General features: G+C 44.9%; 1 protein-coding gene across 3 annotated transcripts in view; it reads right to left on the minus strand.

Moving 5' to 3' along the window:
- Positions 1-17186, minus strand: part of CUL1 (cullin 1) — a 105007-nt gene that overhangs the window by 54731 nt on the left and 33090 nt on the right. For all 3 annotated transcript variants that reach the window (XM_059396201.1, XM_059396200.1, XM_059396199.1), the window contains exon 2: positions 10678-10978. In XM_059396201.1, the coding sequence (XP_059252184.1) occupies positions 10678-10817 (140 nt within the window). In that variant the 5' untranslated portion in view covers positions 10818-10978. The remainder of the gene's footprint in view (positions 1-10677; positions 10979-17186) is intronic.

Raw genomic sequence — 17186 nt, forward strand, 5'->3', positions numbered from 1 at the left:
TCTTCCATCCTTCATCTTCATTGATCTTAAAATCCTTTAACTATTGTTTTAGTGAGGTCATGAATGGGAAAGGCAAAACGTAATTTTTGTCTGTAAGCAGAAGCCCAGAAATTGGCTCCTTTTGTTTCCTATTTCTATTGCTACCACAGTTCAGAACTTATGCAATATCCCACATGGATTACTGCTATTAAGACCCAGCTGGTCTCTTGCTGCCTGTGATTTCTTGTTTTAATCCCACATGGTTTCCAGATCAAGCCTCCTAAAATTTGTTAATATCATGTCACTGATTCTCAAATCATCTACCCAATCTGTATGAACCTCCACTTTGAATAACAAAATAAACTACAAACTCACATGGTTTTCAAGGCTCACTAAAATGTGGCATCATCCTTTTATCTAAGCCAGTTAAATAACCGATTCATCTAGATTTTTTTTTTTTTTTAAGATTTTATTCACTTGACAGAGAGAGACACAGCGAGAGACGGAACGCAAGTAGGGCGAGTGGGGGATGGAGAAGCAGACTCCCTGCCGAGCAGGGAGCCTGGTGCGGGGTTCAATCCCCAGACTCCAGGATCATGACCTGAGCCAAAGGCAGTTGCTCAACTCACTGAGCCACCCAGGCACCCCATCTAATTATTTTTATACTACAATTCAAGCAAGCCAATGCCATGTCCTCTACAAGTGCTACTTCCCGCTTTCTCATTCATCTTTCTCCCTCCAACCAATATTGGCAAGAACTTTGTCCCTTCTTTTCTCTGTATCTATGGTCATCCTCTGAAGTCCACTTAAATTGTACTGGTTCATAGAACTCTCCAACCTTGCCAGAGTCGAAATCTCTCTCCCTCCTATCTCCCATGCAATATTACCTGTCTGTACAACTCATCATAGACTTTGTAATTAACAAAATGAGACCATCAAAATATCCCATCACTCACACCCCATGTGCACCAACACATCATCTTCCACTTCACTGGGCATCTGAAATTGATTATAAGAATTCCTGAAACCTAACAGAAAAATTAAAAAAAAAAAAAAAAGCTAGAATATCTACAGAACAGGAAAATAAAATAGGATACAAAATTGTAATATCTAAGCCAGAATCCTAAAATTTACCTCAACAAAGCAACCTGCATATGAATTACAGAAAAAAAAATATATTACCTATCTGGAGGGCTATCTGCCAAAAGCAATTTTGCTTTTGTACTACCTTCAGCATTTCTAACAGCATTCAGGTAACACAACCAACTGCTTGCCTGACTCCTCATTCTGACTGATGTACAAATATCAGAGCAGCTGAGGAAAAGAACAATAAATTTTTCCATTGTCTCTAACAAAGATGCTTGTCTCTGGATGACACAAGAACAGCTACGAGTGGTTAGCTATAAGCTTGAAATGGGATGGAGTCAGGAGACCATCTCTGTTCTCTCACAGGGATGGATCAATTATCAGGAAACCATTTGCATTTAAAAAAAAAACAAAAACAAAAACCAAAAACCTACAGATGCATGTTTACTTATACTTGAGGATGTGTTTCTGTTAAAGGTGATTTTTAAGTTAATATAAACATCCATTTTCTGTGTGTTTGTATGTGTGTGTACACACGTGAGTGCTCGCTTCGGCAGCACATATACTACACACGTGACTGTGTGCAGGTAACACACAGAGAGATGTGCCCAAGAAAGCAGCTACAGGGACCACTGGTGTGCCCAGACTCTAATCGAAGGTGGAAGGAAAGGAGATGTACTTTTCACCATGTGCTTCTTTGGACTTCTAAATTTTACAAAAAGGACTACTGATCTGAAAAACAAAAATTCCATTTTAAAAAGCCCCCCAACAGACTTTCTCTTGGGTTCATGTACTTTTTCCTACAGGTAGACGTGATCCCCACAGCAAGTGGCGGTGTCCAATTACGGAAGAGTTCAGTCTAAAGCCAGGCTATTCCTCATGAAAACTGCTGGCCCAGGGAGCCCCTGCTTGCTGTTTTCGTAAAGAGGAAACCGAAAACAAAGCTGATATGGAAGACAGTAGTAAGAGGTGTACTTTATTTTTTTTTTTTTTTAAAGCGAGGGAAGGGAAGGGAGGGATGAGGGAGAGGGAGAGACAATCCCCCGGCAGACTCCCTGCTGAGTAGAGCCTGACGCGGGGGCTCCATCTCATGACCCCGTGATCATGACCTGAGCCGAAGCCAAGAGTTGGATGCTTAACTGACTGAGCCATCCGGGCGCCCCTAGGTGTATACTTCCGAGGGAACAGCAAACCACCTCTTACCAAAACAATGGCACGGACAGAGCTTTGCATCAAGGCTGAGTCAGCAGAAAGACAAGAACCATGGCCCAGCCACCGGGACAGACTGTATGTAGCTCTGACAACACCATCTTCAGTCTGCGATTTTTTATCTTAGCTTTGAGTCAACCGTAGTATGTGAGGAAATGTTATCAGAAAAGGAAAAAGCAGATTCTTCATGTGTCTCAGAAGCTATTGGAGAAAAGTCCTCTAACCAGGGGAACTAGTCCTTCCTTGAGTCACCCTTGAGTCCGACGTGAGGACAGACATTATCAGAGTATTTCGAGTGCAGCATCTGGAAGGGAGACTAATCCTGTCGAAAGAAGGACTCCGAAATGGATGCACTCCTCAATGACCGGCTGTGGGTTTTTTTCTGCCGTGGGGAAACCACAGCCCTCAGGCTTCCAGATGCTTCTTCACAGCATGAAATGGGGCTCCTCGTGTCACTCTGCTCCCAGAGACCACACCTGCCACCCGCCGTTCCAACACATGCACAACTCCGTGTTAATGTAGCACTGACTTTAGATGAAGAGTAGAAAAACAAAATAAATATGACTAACATTTGGAAGAAAATGGGTCACATCTAAAATTATTTTTAAACCAAAACCAACTAAAATAGACTATGAGGATAAATTAAATATAGGAATTAAGAGGAAACCATCAAGAGGTAAAAATAAACTAAAAATCTAAAAGACAGCAAAACAGAAGCTCCATTCAGGAGTCAATGGGTTAGTTGTTTTATACTAAGGAAGCCAGAGTCCAACAAACCCACGTATTTGACTTTTAAGGCGTTTGAGAGTCTTCTCAAAAAGTTCTCTGGAGTTTCTCTGGCAACACAGCCACAGGCGGAAAGTAGACGAGGACCCGAGCAGACACGGGGCCCCTCGGCAGCGGCAGGTGGTGTGGCACTTTGTGTTAAAGAGCCAAGCCTGGTTCTGCCCTCAACACAGGCCGTACAACTCTTCCGTCCCCCAGACCTCCCCAACCACCCGCCAAAGCATCCTTCTGCATGACGGGTAGGGACAAGTCGCTGAAAGGGGTCACATCCGACGCGGTGGGATCTGACTTTGCAAAGCCCCGCATGTGCACGCTTTCCTGAAGTTTCCAGAGCCCTTCCCTGCCGCCGGGACTGTCAGGATGGCTCGTCTCCCGCTGCAGGAGGGGCCTGCACACATCCAGCAGTTGGACTGTCGGCATCTGGGGCAACTGGGAGGGGCTCCAGTGCCTTTCACCCCCAGCACCCTGCCTTTCACTTACACACATCTGGGGAATCTCTCCACGACGTTCAGTTACCACCAAACTCAAACCATTTTCATCTTCTAAAAGAAAAATCAACTCAATTTGAGAAGCAAACTAAACAGAACTATTTTCCACCAACGCTTCTTACAAACTGGAACTTACAGTGTAATTTTAAGTAGTTAACTTGTATTAAAATCATTTGGAAAGACTACGCTGAAAGTTGCCTTAAAAATACTGTCTATCTTCACACGTCAACACATGTACCATACGCCAGGGCCCCAAGACCACCTGCCACTTGGTCCTGCTGGTCTGTAAGTCCTGAGAGAACCGGGTTCTCAGGAGGCTACTGTTGGGTAGGGCTCTGAAAAGGGTGGCCCATGTAAAACAGATCCACACCCACAGCATATTTCAAAAGCAATATCTGCCTGCAAGTGATTGCAATTAACATAAATAGGTTGGAAAATGCTCAAAGTGTTCTAAGTAGGTGTGCTATGAGTCAAACGTAGAAGGACAGGCGCCCGAGTGGCTCCGTCGGTTGAGTGTCAGACCCCTGATTCTGGCTCATTCTGAGTCCGGTCCACGCTCAGCAGGGAGTCTGCTTGAAGAGTGTCTCCTCTCCCCCTGCTTGTGTGCGTGCTCGCTCTCTCAAAATAATCAATAAATCTTCAAATTTAGAAGGGAAAAACTTGACCATATCAGGTTTATACTAATAAAAAACAAAAATTGCTTCCAGAGGCAACTAAATGCAGTATAATTCTGTGGGCGCTCTCTCAAAGATAAATACAATCTGTCAATTCTGAAAACTATTTTAATAGTATAAAGTCAGCAGTGAAAGGTAGAATTTTACAAGCAAGTATAACTAGGACTTAAATTTCATCATGAAAACAAATTAAATAAACTATATTTTAGTATGTATATTCTACACTGAAAATCTAAAATGCACAGAAGAGCATTTAGAAACTTATCATCTATAAAAAATATATATCAGGACACCTGGGTGGCTCAGTCAGTTAAGCACGCAACTCCTGGTTTTGGCTCAGGTCATGGGATCTGGTGTTGGCTTCTTGCTCAACATGGAGTCTGCTTGAAATGCTCTCCCACTTCCTCCCCGCCCCTTGTGTGCACTCTCAATACATAAATAAATCCTTAGAAAAAGTACCATCTATAAGGCCAGTACCTATGGAAGGCTACTTCCAATACGATGCCCTGTTGTTTCTCAGAAGCAGAGAGCGTGTGCTGAGGGCGCCCAGGGCACATACCACTTTGTATCCTGCTTCTCCTTGGTACAGACATTATGACATGTCAATGAATACTCCTCAGTGTATTTTTATTGGCTGCTTGTAACCTTCAAATACCACTTTTCATCCTTAGTGATGAATACTGAGGCTCTTTTCCACTGTTTCCTATTATTAGAATGTTTCTAACAGCCTTGCACATACAATTTGAATATCACTATTTCCTTAGAATGGAGTTAAAGATTAAAACAAAACATTGGGCCAAAGTACATTTGGGTCTTTGTATTTCTGAACTGTCCTCCAGAAGGACCCCAGTAAACTAACATCTCCATCTCACTCCAGGAACTCCACCTCCCTCCACTCTTGGCCAACACTGGCTATAATCATTTCTTTTTAAAACTGTCCAGTTCTGGTATTAAAAAACAATTTTTAAAAAGATTTTATTTATGTGAGAGAGAGAGAAAGAAAGCATAAGCAGGGGGAGGGGAAGGAGAAGAGGCGGGCTCCCTGCTCAGCAGGGAGCACAACAAAGGGCTCGATCCCGGGACCCCAGGATCATGACCTGAACCTAAGGCAGATGCTTCACTGACTGAGCCACCCAGGCACCTCTAATTCTTCAATTATGAGATGGAATATTTTCTCATTTGCATTTCTTCTATGAATCAGTTGTGTCCTTTATGGCTTTACTTTCAAAGCATGGATAAATATATATGAGAACAATAGCTTACATTTAGAAAAATTATACCTTTATGTTTACATTTATTTGATGTTAACCATGTTTATTAACTTGAGCAAAACACCTCAACGTTAAGACTACTAACAACAAAAAAGTACAAGATGAAAATGTCCAGGGCACCTGGGTGGCTCAGGTCACCATCTCAGGGTCTTGGGATCAAGCCCTATGTTGGGGGGGGGGGGGTCCCTGCTCAGCGGGGAGTCAGCTTCTCCCTCTTCCTCTGCCCCGCCCCCACCACTTGTGCTCCCCCCTCTCTCAAATAAATCAATCAATAAAATCTTAAAAACAGAACAAAACAAAACCAAAAAAAAAAAGGAAAATGTCCAAATACATTCGTTAGACTAGATATTTCCATCGGATCATCATGGATGTACTATGAAAAGAATTTGCTATTTTTTTGGCTTAATCTGCTTTTCCGTGAAATTTTTGAGTTTCTATAATAGACACATTTGCTACAGGCAGGCCAAGGGAGTGGAAAGGCCACCACCTGGCACACCCGCCAAGTGCCCACAGCTCCCAGGGGACAGCCAGCAAGCGGCTAAGTGTGTGGCGCTGAGAAGAGCGACAGCAGCAGCCAGGACCCGCCGGCACAGCTGGCAGGGATGGAGCAGCAGGACCAGCGGGACCAGCGTGTCCGGGCATGTCCTCCCCGCAGAGCATGTGCTGCAGGCTGCCCGGGGCTCCGATTCACTCCGGGTGACAAAGTGCCCCCAACTCCGGGGATCGTGAACTGTGTCACGGAACATCGGGAGGGAGATTAAGCATGAATCCTGAGCACGTGGACGCAGCCGAGACTCAGAAAACAGGACTGATTCCCAGCGTACTGGTTGGGGAAAGAGAAGTCTTTCAAAAAAACAGAATAAACTATTTCAGCCCACAGCACGACAGGGTTTAAGAAACCAGAAACTTCAACATTGATGAGAACTTACAGGCATAAGGAAAAAAAAAAAAGACATCAACGCACAGGTTTCTTTCATCCAAGGCAAAAATCATGATTTGAGTGTATATTGACCAAAACAAAAAAGGATTTTGACCTAGAAATGAGAGGCAGGAAGACGTGGGGCCTGGCAAACACAGACACTTCAAGCAGCCGGCCGGGCGGGCAGACCCGATCGCGTCGGTGCACACAAGGACCCGCACGTCACCCTGCATTCCCCAAGCACTAAGAAATTACATTACCTACGTCAAGGTCAAAAGAAAGAATACCTACTATTATTTACCCCCTGACTGTTACAGGCCCACCGCACAGAATGCACTCCTATATTTACTGCCCCCCCAAGTCACTGAATTATAAAGACACTGACCCCTGCTTGAACAGAGGTCTCAACTACGGGGGGTGGATTCAGCTCAAACGTGGATGTTTGATCAATACTGCGCAGTACTGTGAGTGCATGCTCTTCCTTAGGATTCTCCTGGTGACATTTCTTTCTCCTACTGTATTGTGAGCATAGTAAACAACACACAGACCCATACATACGGGTCAATCGACTGTTGAAGTCATCAGTCAGGCCTCCGGTCAACGGAAGGCTATTAGGTTTTTGGGGGAGTCACGTTCCAGGCAGTTCTGACTGCATGGAAGGTCCATGCTCCTAACTCCAATGTTGTGCAACGGTCAAGTGCACAGTAGGTAAGACCTCGCAGACAGAACTGAAGAGAAGGAGGCACCAAACAGGCGGACGGACAGGGAGGGGCAAGGGCTTGAGGCTAAAGCTCTAGAAGGAAAACGAAGGCCTGGAGAGAGGCTGGAAAAGAAGGGGACGGAATGAGATCCTTCTGCCCGCGGACGCTCTGGGACTTTCTTCCTTTCCCAAAATACCCTTCTCTTTCCTTTGTCATTCTGAGGTAAAAAGTCAAGAAAAATGATTATACCGTATAATATGGCTCTACGACTATTTGCTTCGCACTCAGGAGCAGGTTACTCATTCTAGAAGGCACGTCACATGTTTCCGCAGGGTAAACACAGGGTAAAAATCCAGCTGTTAGCTACCAGCCAGAGTCAGGAAGGAGAAGGACCCCCCTTGTCTCACCTGGCTCTTCCCGCTCCCCTGGTTCTAACCCTTCTCCTCCAGGGACGGCTGACAAGGCCTGTCTGACCCTGAAGAGTGAGCAGTGAGGCACACAGTCTGCTCCTCCTTCTAGGGACCCAAACCTCCAGCTCACCTGAACCAGAACCGGACAGTCCCAAGTGTCAGATGTTGCTGTGCACGAGCCCGTGGGACAGGACTTTAAGAGGCAATTCAGTGAGTGGTTACATGGGAGATGGAATAAACACCCGGAGAGAAAACTTGAATATCTGCTGCATCAGGCAAACTGAGGCAGGGCTCGAGCCTGCACTGGGGTTTCAGACAAGCGCCGTCTTGGAGAAGCGGAGACAGAAGCGGAGACGGGCTCTGGAGGGAACGTACGACACGGACACGGACACGGAAAATGCAGGCAGTGGGGCAGGGGACTCTGTGATTTGTAATACGAAACACAAGCAGACGTTCTACTGCTGCTCGGTCTCCCACAGGTCAACACGGTAAGTCCAAAACCCTCTTCTGCGGAACCTCATGAGGAAAGTACAGGAAACACTTTGGGAAACAGGACTCCTTCCAGATACAACACATGAGGGCAGTCGGCGGGCCCAGGCAGGCTCGGGGTCGGACTACTGAGCCGCGGAGCAGTCTAAGTCAGGCCTCCCGCTGCGGCTGCTCTAAGGGGCAAGTCACAGAAGCCTCTGGAGAACCGGTTTCTGACACCAGCAGAGGGTTACCCACACCAGCCCTCGGGGGCAACGGGACCCTTGAAGAAGGTGAAGATGGCTGTTAGCACAGTGCCTGACCCACGAGATTCAAACTGTAGCGGGTATTCATAAACAGCTACAGAATCGAAGTAAATATTTTAGACTCAGGCCAGACACTCCATTCTTAGTAAACACACGAAGCGGTTGTTTCAGACAACACCAGAAGGAAAAGAAAATTCAATTCAAGAGCAGCGTTCCTAAAAAAAATTTAAAACTGCAAAACCTACATACTGTAATGATTTGTAGAATGTAAGAGTTCAGCAACTGCTGAAGGCAAAGTCTCTGTGTTCTCAGTGTTCTAAGAGCCTAACACTGTACTGGACACAGGCCCCTCTGATTTAGCCAAAAACGACATATTAAGAAATCCCCCAGAGGCAGATCAGCAATTAAATGCCCGCCGTCTCCACACCAGGGCTCCCCTGGTTGTTTTGCACACCGGAAACCCAGCCAAGGGCCCTGTCTCACCACTGGAATCACCATTTTTGGCGGCATTACATACAAAATTTTTAAAAAATGAAGGTTGTATACCTAAGCAAATCACAACCCTCTTGAGCGGAGTAAAGTCCTCTCATTGGTCAAAGATTCTATCCTTGAAGGTTTTCTGTGTCCGATGACCTAGCAATCGCACTCCGAGCCACCTACCGAAGATAACTGAAAGCATCCGTCCATCCAGAACCTACGATATTCATATAAGCTCTGTTCATCAACAGCCAAAGGGTGGGAGCAACCCAGATGTCCCGTCACTGATGAACAAATAAACACAACGCAGCATCTAGGGCCCCTGAGTGGCTCAGTCAGGCAGGCGTCTGCCTTTAGCTCAGGTCATGGTCTCAGGGTCCTGGGATCAGGCCCCACATCGGGCTCCCTGCTCAGTGCAGAGTCTGCTTCTCCTTTGCCCTCTGGTGCTCCCCCTGCTTGTATACACACACACACACACACACACACACACACACTCACACACTCACACTCTCTCTCTCTCTCTGTCAAATAAATAAATAAATAAATAAGATTTTTTAAAAAGCATCTATCCAGACGATTTAGCCATACAAATGAATGACGTGCTGACACATGATACCACAAGGATAAAGACAAAACCCCATGGTGAGTGAAGAAAGCCACTCTCAAAGGTTATGTATTATGTGATTCCATGTATCTAAAATGTCCAGAATAGGCAAATGCATTGAGACAGAAAGTAGATCAGTGGCTGCCAGGACCGAGGGGAGGGAGAATGGAAAGGGACTGCTAACGGGTCGTGTCTTCTTTTGGAGGTGATGGAAATGTTCCACAATTAGATAATGTCAACGCATAGTTTTAGGAATACACTAAAAATCACTTTAAAGGGGGGTGAATTTTCTCACGCCCACCCAGGGGTGCCGTCCCTGCAAAAAAGGTAAGTATGTGAGGCCTATCTCGATTAAGTTGTTGTTTTTAAACAATGAAAATGTATGTGCACACATGAACGTGTACTCTAATAACCTTTAGGTTAATTTTGAACTAGACATGTAGCTTCATGTCTATTTAAAGTAATGCTAATTTGGGGGCAAAGATTCTAAACGATCAACAAAGTGGAGGGTACCCTGGAATATCACAAAACCAAGTCTGACAATTACCGATACGTACTAGAAGTTTACACTTAAATCTCCATTGAACTAGCAACTTTATACACTACTAGAACCAGCAATCACTAGCAATCTGCTCTCTAGTGAAGGCAGCTGAAGTTTCAATTTCTTGCCCACCTAGCACATAACAGAGAGCAGGAGCTACAATGTTTACACCCTCACGACCTTTGTGGCATTCAGACAGCCCCCTGCACACACCACGAACCACATAACAAGTGAGCGAAATACTTGAATGCCATATTTGTAAAACAAGGTTCTAACTGTAAAACGTTTTGCTCTATGTGGTAATCCTTCAGAGGAAGGTCAGCCAACTGCTCCCATAAAGGGCTGGACAGCAGGTATTTCTGGCTTTTTCTGATCCAACGACTCCGCTCAGCCACAGACGATACAGGAACCAATCCTCCCTTGCTTTAACCAGCACGGTCCTTTAACCAGAACTTTCTGCAATGACAGAGGCTGTTTGCCACCGAGCACTTGAAATACAGGGACCATGACTTGGGAACTGTTCATTTTAGTGACCTTAAATGTAAACAGTCACAGGTAGCGAGTGACGGCCACACTGAACAGCACCACTGTAGACTAACCCTCAGCGGGGTTCACCGCTGGTCACAAAACTTAAAAAGAGTGAATTAAGTTTTAAAGCTAAAAAAAAAGAACTCTGATTACAACACAGGGTGAACTGAAAAGAGAAAACATGACCTAAAACCTCTAACAATTCGCAGATCATACTAGTAAATAACCAAAATTCTAAGCAAATTAATTTCAGCTCAGGCAGTAGGATACGTGTAGAGTTCCATGTATCTGGACTTCGCCATACTCTGTCTGGTATATACTTGCTGGATTCCAGCTCTGAGGTCGTCCCATATCTGGTCAAGGCCAATCTGCTTCAGTCCATGGGGATTCTGACTCCTGTTTGAGGACATCGTGAGCAATATTCTGAAGTTGTCCAGTGTAGCAATCCTTGTGCAAGGTACAGCTAATTCTCCATCAGATGAAAATATACAGTATCATTCCAGGTCGATTCACAGCAGCTCAGAAAGGATGTCCTTTGACTGTAGAAAATGAAATCTCATTGCAAGCAAACCTGAAGAAGAAATAAAGCAAATTAATGAGTATTTTCTTGACACCTGGGGCGGGTAGTAAGGTGCCTGCCACAGACAGAGACATTCAGTCCATAGGCATTAGTGGGGCCCACGCTCGTTTAGACAATAGTGCTCTTCCTCTGCGGAAACAAACTCATATGCTTTTATGTACAGATATACTTACTTAGGGATTTAGTTCGGAATCATACGAACTCACAAGAAAAGTGCGCGATCAGGGAGGGAGACAAGCCACAAGAGACTCTTAATCTCGGGAAACAAACTGAGGGTTGCTGGGGGCTGGGGAGGGAGGCATAGGGCGGCGGGCTGATGGACATTGGGGAGGGTATGTGCTATATAGTGAGTGTTGTGCATTGTGTAAGGCTGATTTTTCACCCCTGAAGCAAATAATACATTGTATGTTAAAAAAAAAAAAAAAAAGAGAGAGAGAGAGAGAAGCTGGGTGGAAGTCTGCATATGCACTACTAACACTGGTGCATTTCTTTGCCTTCGGAAGGTATCAAAACTTAAACTATAGGACTTGCCCCACATTATAATTAGAAAGGCAAAGGGAACTCCCAGAATCAGAGTTTTGCACTTTGCAATAATGTGATGTTGGTGAGGCTGAGGTGCAGGGAAATGGTCACTCTCCTTTCAGAAGGGAATCTGGCAAGACTTATCAAAATTTAAGATGTTTCTTAAATTCAGAGACCGAGGTTGGCCGCTCAGCTCCACACCTGCCGGGTAGGAGGTCCTGGGTAAGGCACTTCACTTCTCACTTCTCTAAACTCCAATTTCTCAATCTACAAAAGGGGGCGCCCATCATTTTCCTCAGACAGTTACTGTGGAGTTGAAATAAGACAACGCACATGCCATATTTAACACAGAGTAAACGCTGAACAACTAACACTGGCTATTACAAGGGTATAAGGCTACTACAAAATATAACTTCTTTTTTTTTTTATTATTTTATTTATTTGACAGAGAGAGAGAGAGAGAGAAATCACAAGTAGGCAGAGAAGCAGGAAGAGAGAGAGGGGAAAACAGGCTCCCTGCTAAGCAGAGCCAGATGAGGGGCTTGATCCCAGGACCCTGAGATCATGACCTGAGCCGAAGTCAGAGGCTTCAACCCACTGAGCTACCCAGGCGCCCCTAAAATGTAACTTCTAATGCCTCAGGATCTCGGTCCACAGGTCAAGGCCCTCAGGTATCCAGCATCATGTTAACTCAGTACTCCTCGATACGCAATACTACAGTCACATCTCACGGACTGTGTCTATCACGGCGAGATGTGGAGGTTGTTAAATAAGTACTCCTACTGTAAAATTAAGGAACAATGAGTTATTTTAATGGCTCCATAAAACAGACGTTGGGAGGTGAACAGAGTCCGGGACAATAAGGATGGATGGTCAGAGCCTGCCGATTCAGGTTCGAGCTCAGCAAGTAACTCGGGGCGTCCCGCATCCTACGGGGTACCACCGACCTCTTGGCAGGCTAAGGCACATTTCAGCTCATGGCAGGCTAAGGCACATCCGTAGCTCATGCCTGCGGATCAAGTCGGAACTACTGAAAGCTAAATCATCTCTAATATTTATAATCTAAGCTTTGGGACCTAATATTTTATGAAGCCACAATCCCACTCTAGATCCTGCAAGTATTTTACACGACCCATTCGGAGAAGTATGTTTAAGTGCAGAATACAAAGATCGCTAACACAGGAACTCCCTCGAGTAAAGAGGAAACCAACAACTCAGCAACTGCTTTGCAAATGTTCCCTAAATACAAGTGTGATCTGCCTTTCCTTCTATCTACCCTGGGGGGATGAGGCCAGCACCCCCACCTGACAGTGAGCTTGGGCTCGGGCCGCCACCTGCCATTCTTACCTACTGAAACCTGCACTCCTTCCTTGCACTTAATTTTCCCCTAAGGGGAAATTATCACTTAAATTCCCCAGACTCACAAAGTTAATTCTATCTCATACCCATCCTGATGCTCTTTTACTCCTTTTTCTTCTAATTCTAGTAGCAACCGAGAAAAATGTTCCATTCCTCCCATTTTTACCCTTTCCTCACCCTATTACGTCCACTGGGCATAAGAGTGACTTCAAGTGAACGGGTTACCACGGAGCCAACATCAACCTTCTTTCTTCAAACCTCCCCGTGCCAGCGACTCCCTGAGTGCGTCTCCAGCCCACACGGCCTGTCAGAAGCCCAGGCCCAGCTCTAGCCCGCGTGCCCAGTTCACATCCCCTCCTGGATGCCGCGCACCCGGCAGGTCCAGGGCTGAAATCAGGGACCGTGCCCAGCTCCACTGTTCCCCGCTGTTGCCCATCCCTGTGCGTGGCATCTCCATGTACCATGGGTCAGAAACGCAGGAATAATGCTGATGCCTCCCCCTATTCTTCTACATTCTCCGCTACTGATTTTAACCTCTGGGGTCGTGTCACATCCACTCACTCAGCACCTCTATTTCCTCTCCCCCGGGACCCCGACGAGGACATCATCGTCGTCATCACACACCAGGCTGCCGTCTGAGCAGTCTACACGGGCTCCCAGAGCGCCCCTCCCTTTGACTCCCCCCTTCAAGGCTTCACACAGCAGCGGAGTCTAAAACTATAAATCTGATTCGGCGTCACCCCGAGAATAACAGGGAGTCAAGCTGGAGTCTGAGGCAGGGAAATCCTGAACAAGGCACTCCCAGATCTTCTCTTCTCTTTGGGAAAACGTGCAAAGATTTACTGGGTTGTTTACAGGAGACATCATTTCCACACCATGGCCCCACACCAACACGGCGGGCACAAAAGCCACAGCCCCTCGCGCACCTGAGCAAGGATCACAGCCCCGGCCAGGGAGCCAGTCCCGCCCGGAGCCTGGCCCGGAGCCCCGCCGGCCACGGCTGCACAAGCCGTTCGCTCTTCGTGTGCCTCTTACAAACTCCCCTTGGTCCCCTCGGGCACAGGCAGGCAGGCTCCTCCCTCGTCCCTGGCTGTGCTCCCCACTCGGCTCCCCAGTCCCGGGGGCCCCTGCACCTGCTGCCGCTTGTGCTCGCTCTCCACCCGCGCCCAGGCAGGCCAGGCTTCCAGGAAGTCCCAGACAAGGTTCCCCTGCTTCACGGGACTTGCCCTTCTTCACCCTTATTCCTCGTTAATTCCCTGCCAGGGTCTCTCCCTTCTCTAGAGAGAAGGGTCCATGGCACAGAGACCATCTCCTTGGCTCCCACAGGACCCTGAGAAGCCAGTTCAGAACCTGGCACATAGGTCAGTGTTTTGTAGGAATACATGAAATAATAAAACCAAGGAATTAAAAAGCTGGATGTTTTTAAAGAATTTTAAAATAAGGAAATATCACTATTATAAAGCATCTGAACTTGCCCCCAAGTCCCCTTCAGAATCTCCTTTAAATTCTATCTTGTTTCTTCTAAACTTTTTCCTTCAAACACTAGATTTTAGGCTAAAATTTATTTCTTGCTTTCTCATTTAGTAACGCTGTGTGTTATTCCGGTCATTACAAATGTACACATATTGTAAGTCTGTTTAAACACAATGTTAAAAGAGTTCTAGAAATTCAGTCATCATTAATATTTTATTTAACAAATATTTGGTAGGAAACTACTATGTGCCAGGTACCATCATGGGCGCCCTCTTGTGTACTATTAGTAACAAATCAAATCGGGCACAGCACTCACTGCTGCTTTGGGGTAAATCACCTTCCTGAAAGGCTGACCCATTAACTTCTGGTACGTGACAGACTTGTGAACTAGAAAACTTATGTACCACACATTTGTGTACCAAAAATATTTGCTCCTAAGAGCCAATTACAACAGGATTAGAGGTTAACCTTAAACATACTTCTGGCCCTTCCTTTTACAGATTTAAAAAACCTCATTCAGAGAAGCAATCACACCTAACCGAGTTTACAAAGCCCAAAGGGGGCAGGACCCCAAGCAGACCTCTGGAGTCTCAAAAGACCATGTTCTCCAGTACTCTAGTCTGAATTTTAGATTCTTTCATTTGTAAGATGCCAAGAAATAGGGCAACAAATTTCAGTATTCACAAATCGTGCTCGCTTCGGCAGCACATATACTAAAATTCAGTATTCACAAATCAATCAATGTGATACATCATATCAAGGAGAAAAGATAAAAACTGTGTTATCATTTCCGTAGATACAGAGAAAGCATTTCACAAAGTACAACATCCACTCATGATAAAAATCCTTAACAAAGTAATATGGAGAAAATTTCAACATAATAGAGACCATCTATGGAAAACCCACAGCTGGCATCATCATCCTTCAATGGGGAAATACTGAGAGTCTTTCCCCTATGGTCAGTAACAAGGCAAGGATGTCCACTCTCACCACTTTTATTCAACATAGTTTGGAAGTCCAAGTCACCATCAGACAAGAAAAAGAAATAAAACGCATCCAAGCTGGCAAGATAGAAGTAAAACTCTCCGTATTTGCAATTGGCAAGATAACTATATGTAGAAAACCCTAAAAGCTCTATGAGAAAACTACTAGAACTGAAAAATGGATGCAGTAAATTTAGCGAACCAATATAAAGAAATCTGCTGCATGTCTATACACTAATAATGAAGCAGCAGAACGAGAAATAGGCCCATTTACAACTGCACCAAAAATAATAAAGATGCCTAGGAATAAACTTAGCCAAAGAGGTGAAAGACTGGAACTCTCATACCATAAAACCCTGATGAAAGAAACTGAAGACAACACAAATGGAAAGACATCCTATGCTCATGGACTGGAAGAACAAATATTGTTAAAATATCTATAACTACCTAAGCAAACTACAGTTTAATGCAATCCCTATCAAAATGCCAATGCAATTTTCACAGAACTAGAACAAACAATCCTTAAATTTGTATGGGGCCACAAAAGACCCCAAGCAGCCAAAATTGACATGAAAAAGAAAAAACTGGAGGTATCAAAATTCCAGACTTCAAGTTATATTACAAAATTATACAAAGTAATCAAAACAGTATGGTACTGGCACAAAAACAGAGAGATCAGTGGCCTAGAATGGAAAACCCAGAATTAAACATTTGTTTAATTTGTTCTTCAACAAATAGTGTTGGAAAAACATGACAGCTACCTGAAAAAGAAGGAAACTGGACCACTTTCTTACACCATACACAAAAATAAACTCAAAGTAGACTAAAGACCTAAATGTGAGTCCTGAAAGCATAAAAGCCCTTGAAGGGAGTACATGCAGTCATTTCTCTGATATCAGCTGTAGCAATATTCTTCTCGATAGGTCTCCTGAGGCAAGGGAAGTAAAAGCAAAAAAACCCAACCCAACCCAAACCAAAAACTACCAGAACATAAAAAGCTGCTTCAACATGCAAAGAAAACAATCAACAAAACTTAAGGACAACCTACAGAATGGAAGATTATTGGCAAACGGCACATCCAATAAAGGGTTAGTATCCAAAACAGATGAAAAACTGATACAACTCACCACCACCACCACCACCAATAATCCAACTAAAAAATGGGCAGAAGACATGAAGAAACATTTTGCCAAAGAAGACATCCAGATGATGAAGAGACATATTAAAAGATACTCAACATCATTCGTCATCATAGAAATACACATCAAAACTACAATATTTCATTTCAGACCTATCAGAATGGCAAATCAAAAATACAGAGGGGTGCCTGGGTAGCTTAGTGGGTTAAGGGGCTGCCTTTGGCTCGGGTCCTAATCCCGGGGTCCTGGGATCAAATCCCGCGTGGGGATCTCTGCTTCCGCAGGGAACCTGCTTCCCCCTTTCTCTTTCTGCCTGCCTCTCTGCCTACTAGTGCTGTCTGTCAAATAAATAAAAAACAAACAAAAAACCCCACAGAAACAACAGATGTTGGTGGGGATGGGGTGAAAAAGGATCCTCGTGCACGGTTCTTGGGAATGCAAACTGATAACAGTACGGATGTTCCTCAGAAAGTTAAAAATAGAACTACCCTGTAATCCTGTAACTGAGCTACTGAGTATTTAACCAAAATATACAAAAATGCTAATTCAAAGGGATGCAAGCACTCTTATGTTTACCGCAGCGTTACTTATAATAGCCAAATTACGGAAGCAGCCTAAGAGTCCATCAACTGATGAATAAAGTAGATGTGGCATAGATACACAAACAGACTATTACGCAGCCACAAAAAAGAAAACTCTTGCCATTTGCAACAACATGGATGG

The sequence above is a fragment of the Mustela nigripes genome, chromosome 4, assembly GCF_022355385.1.
Source record: "Mustela nigripes isolate SB6536 chromosome 4, MUSNIG.SB6536, whole genome shotgun sequence".
Lineage (NCBI taxonomy): Eukaryota > Metazoa > Chordata > Mammalia > Carnivora > Mustelidae > Mustela > Mustela nigripes.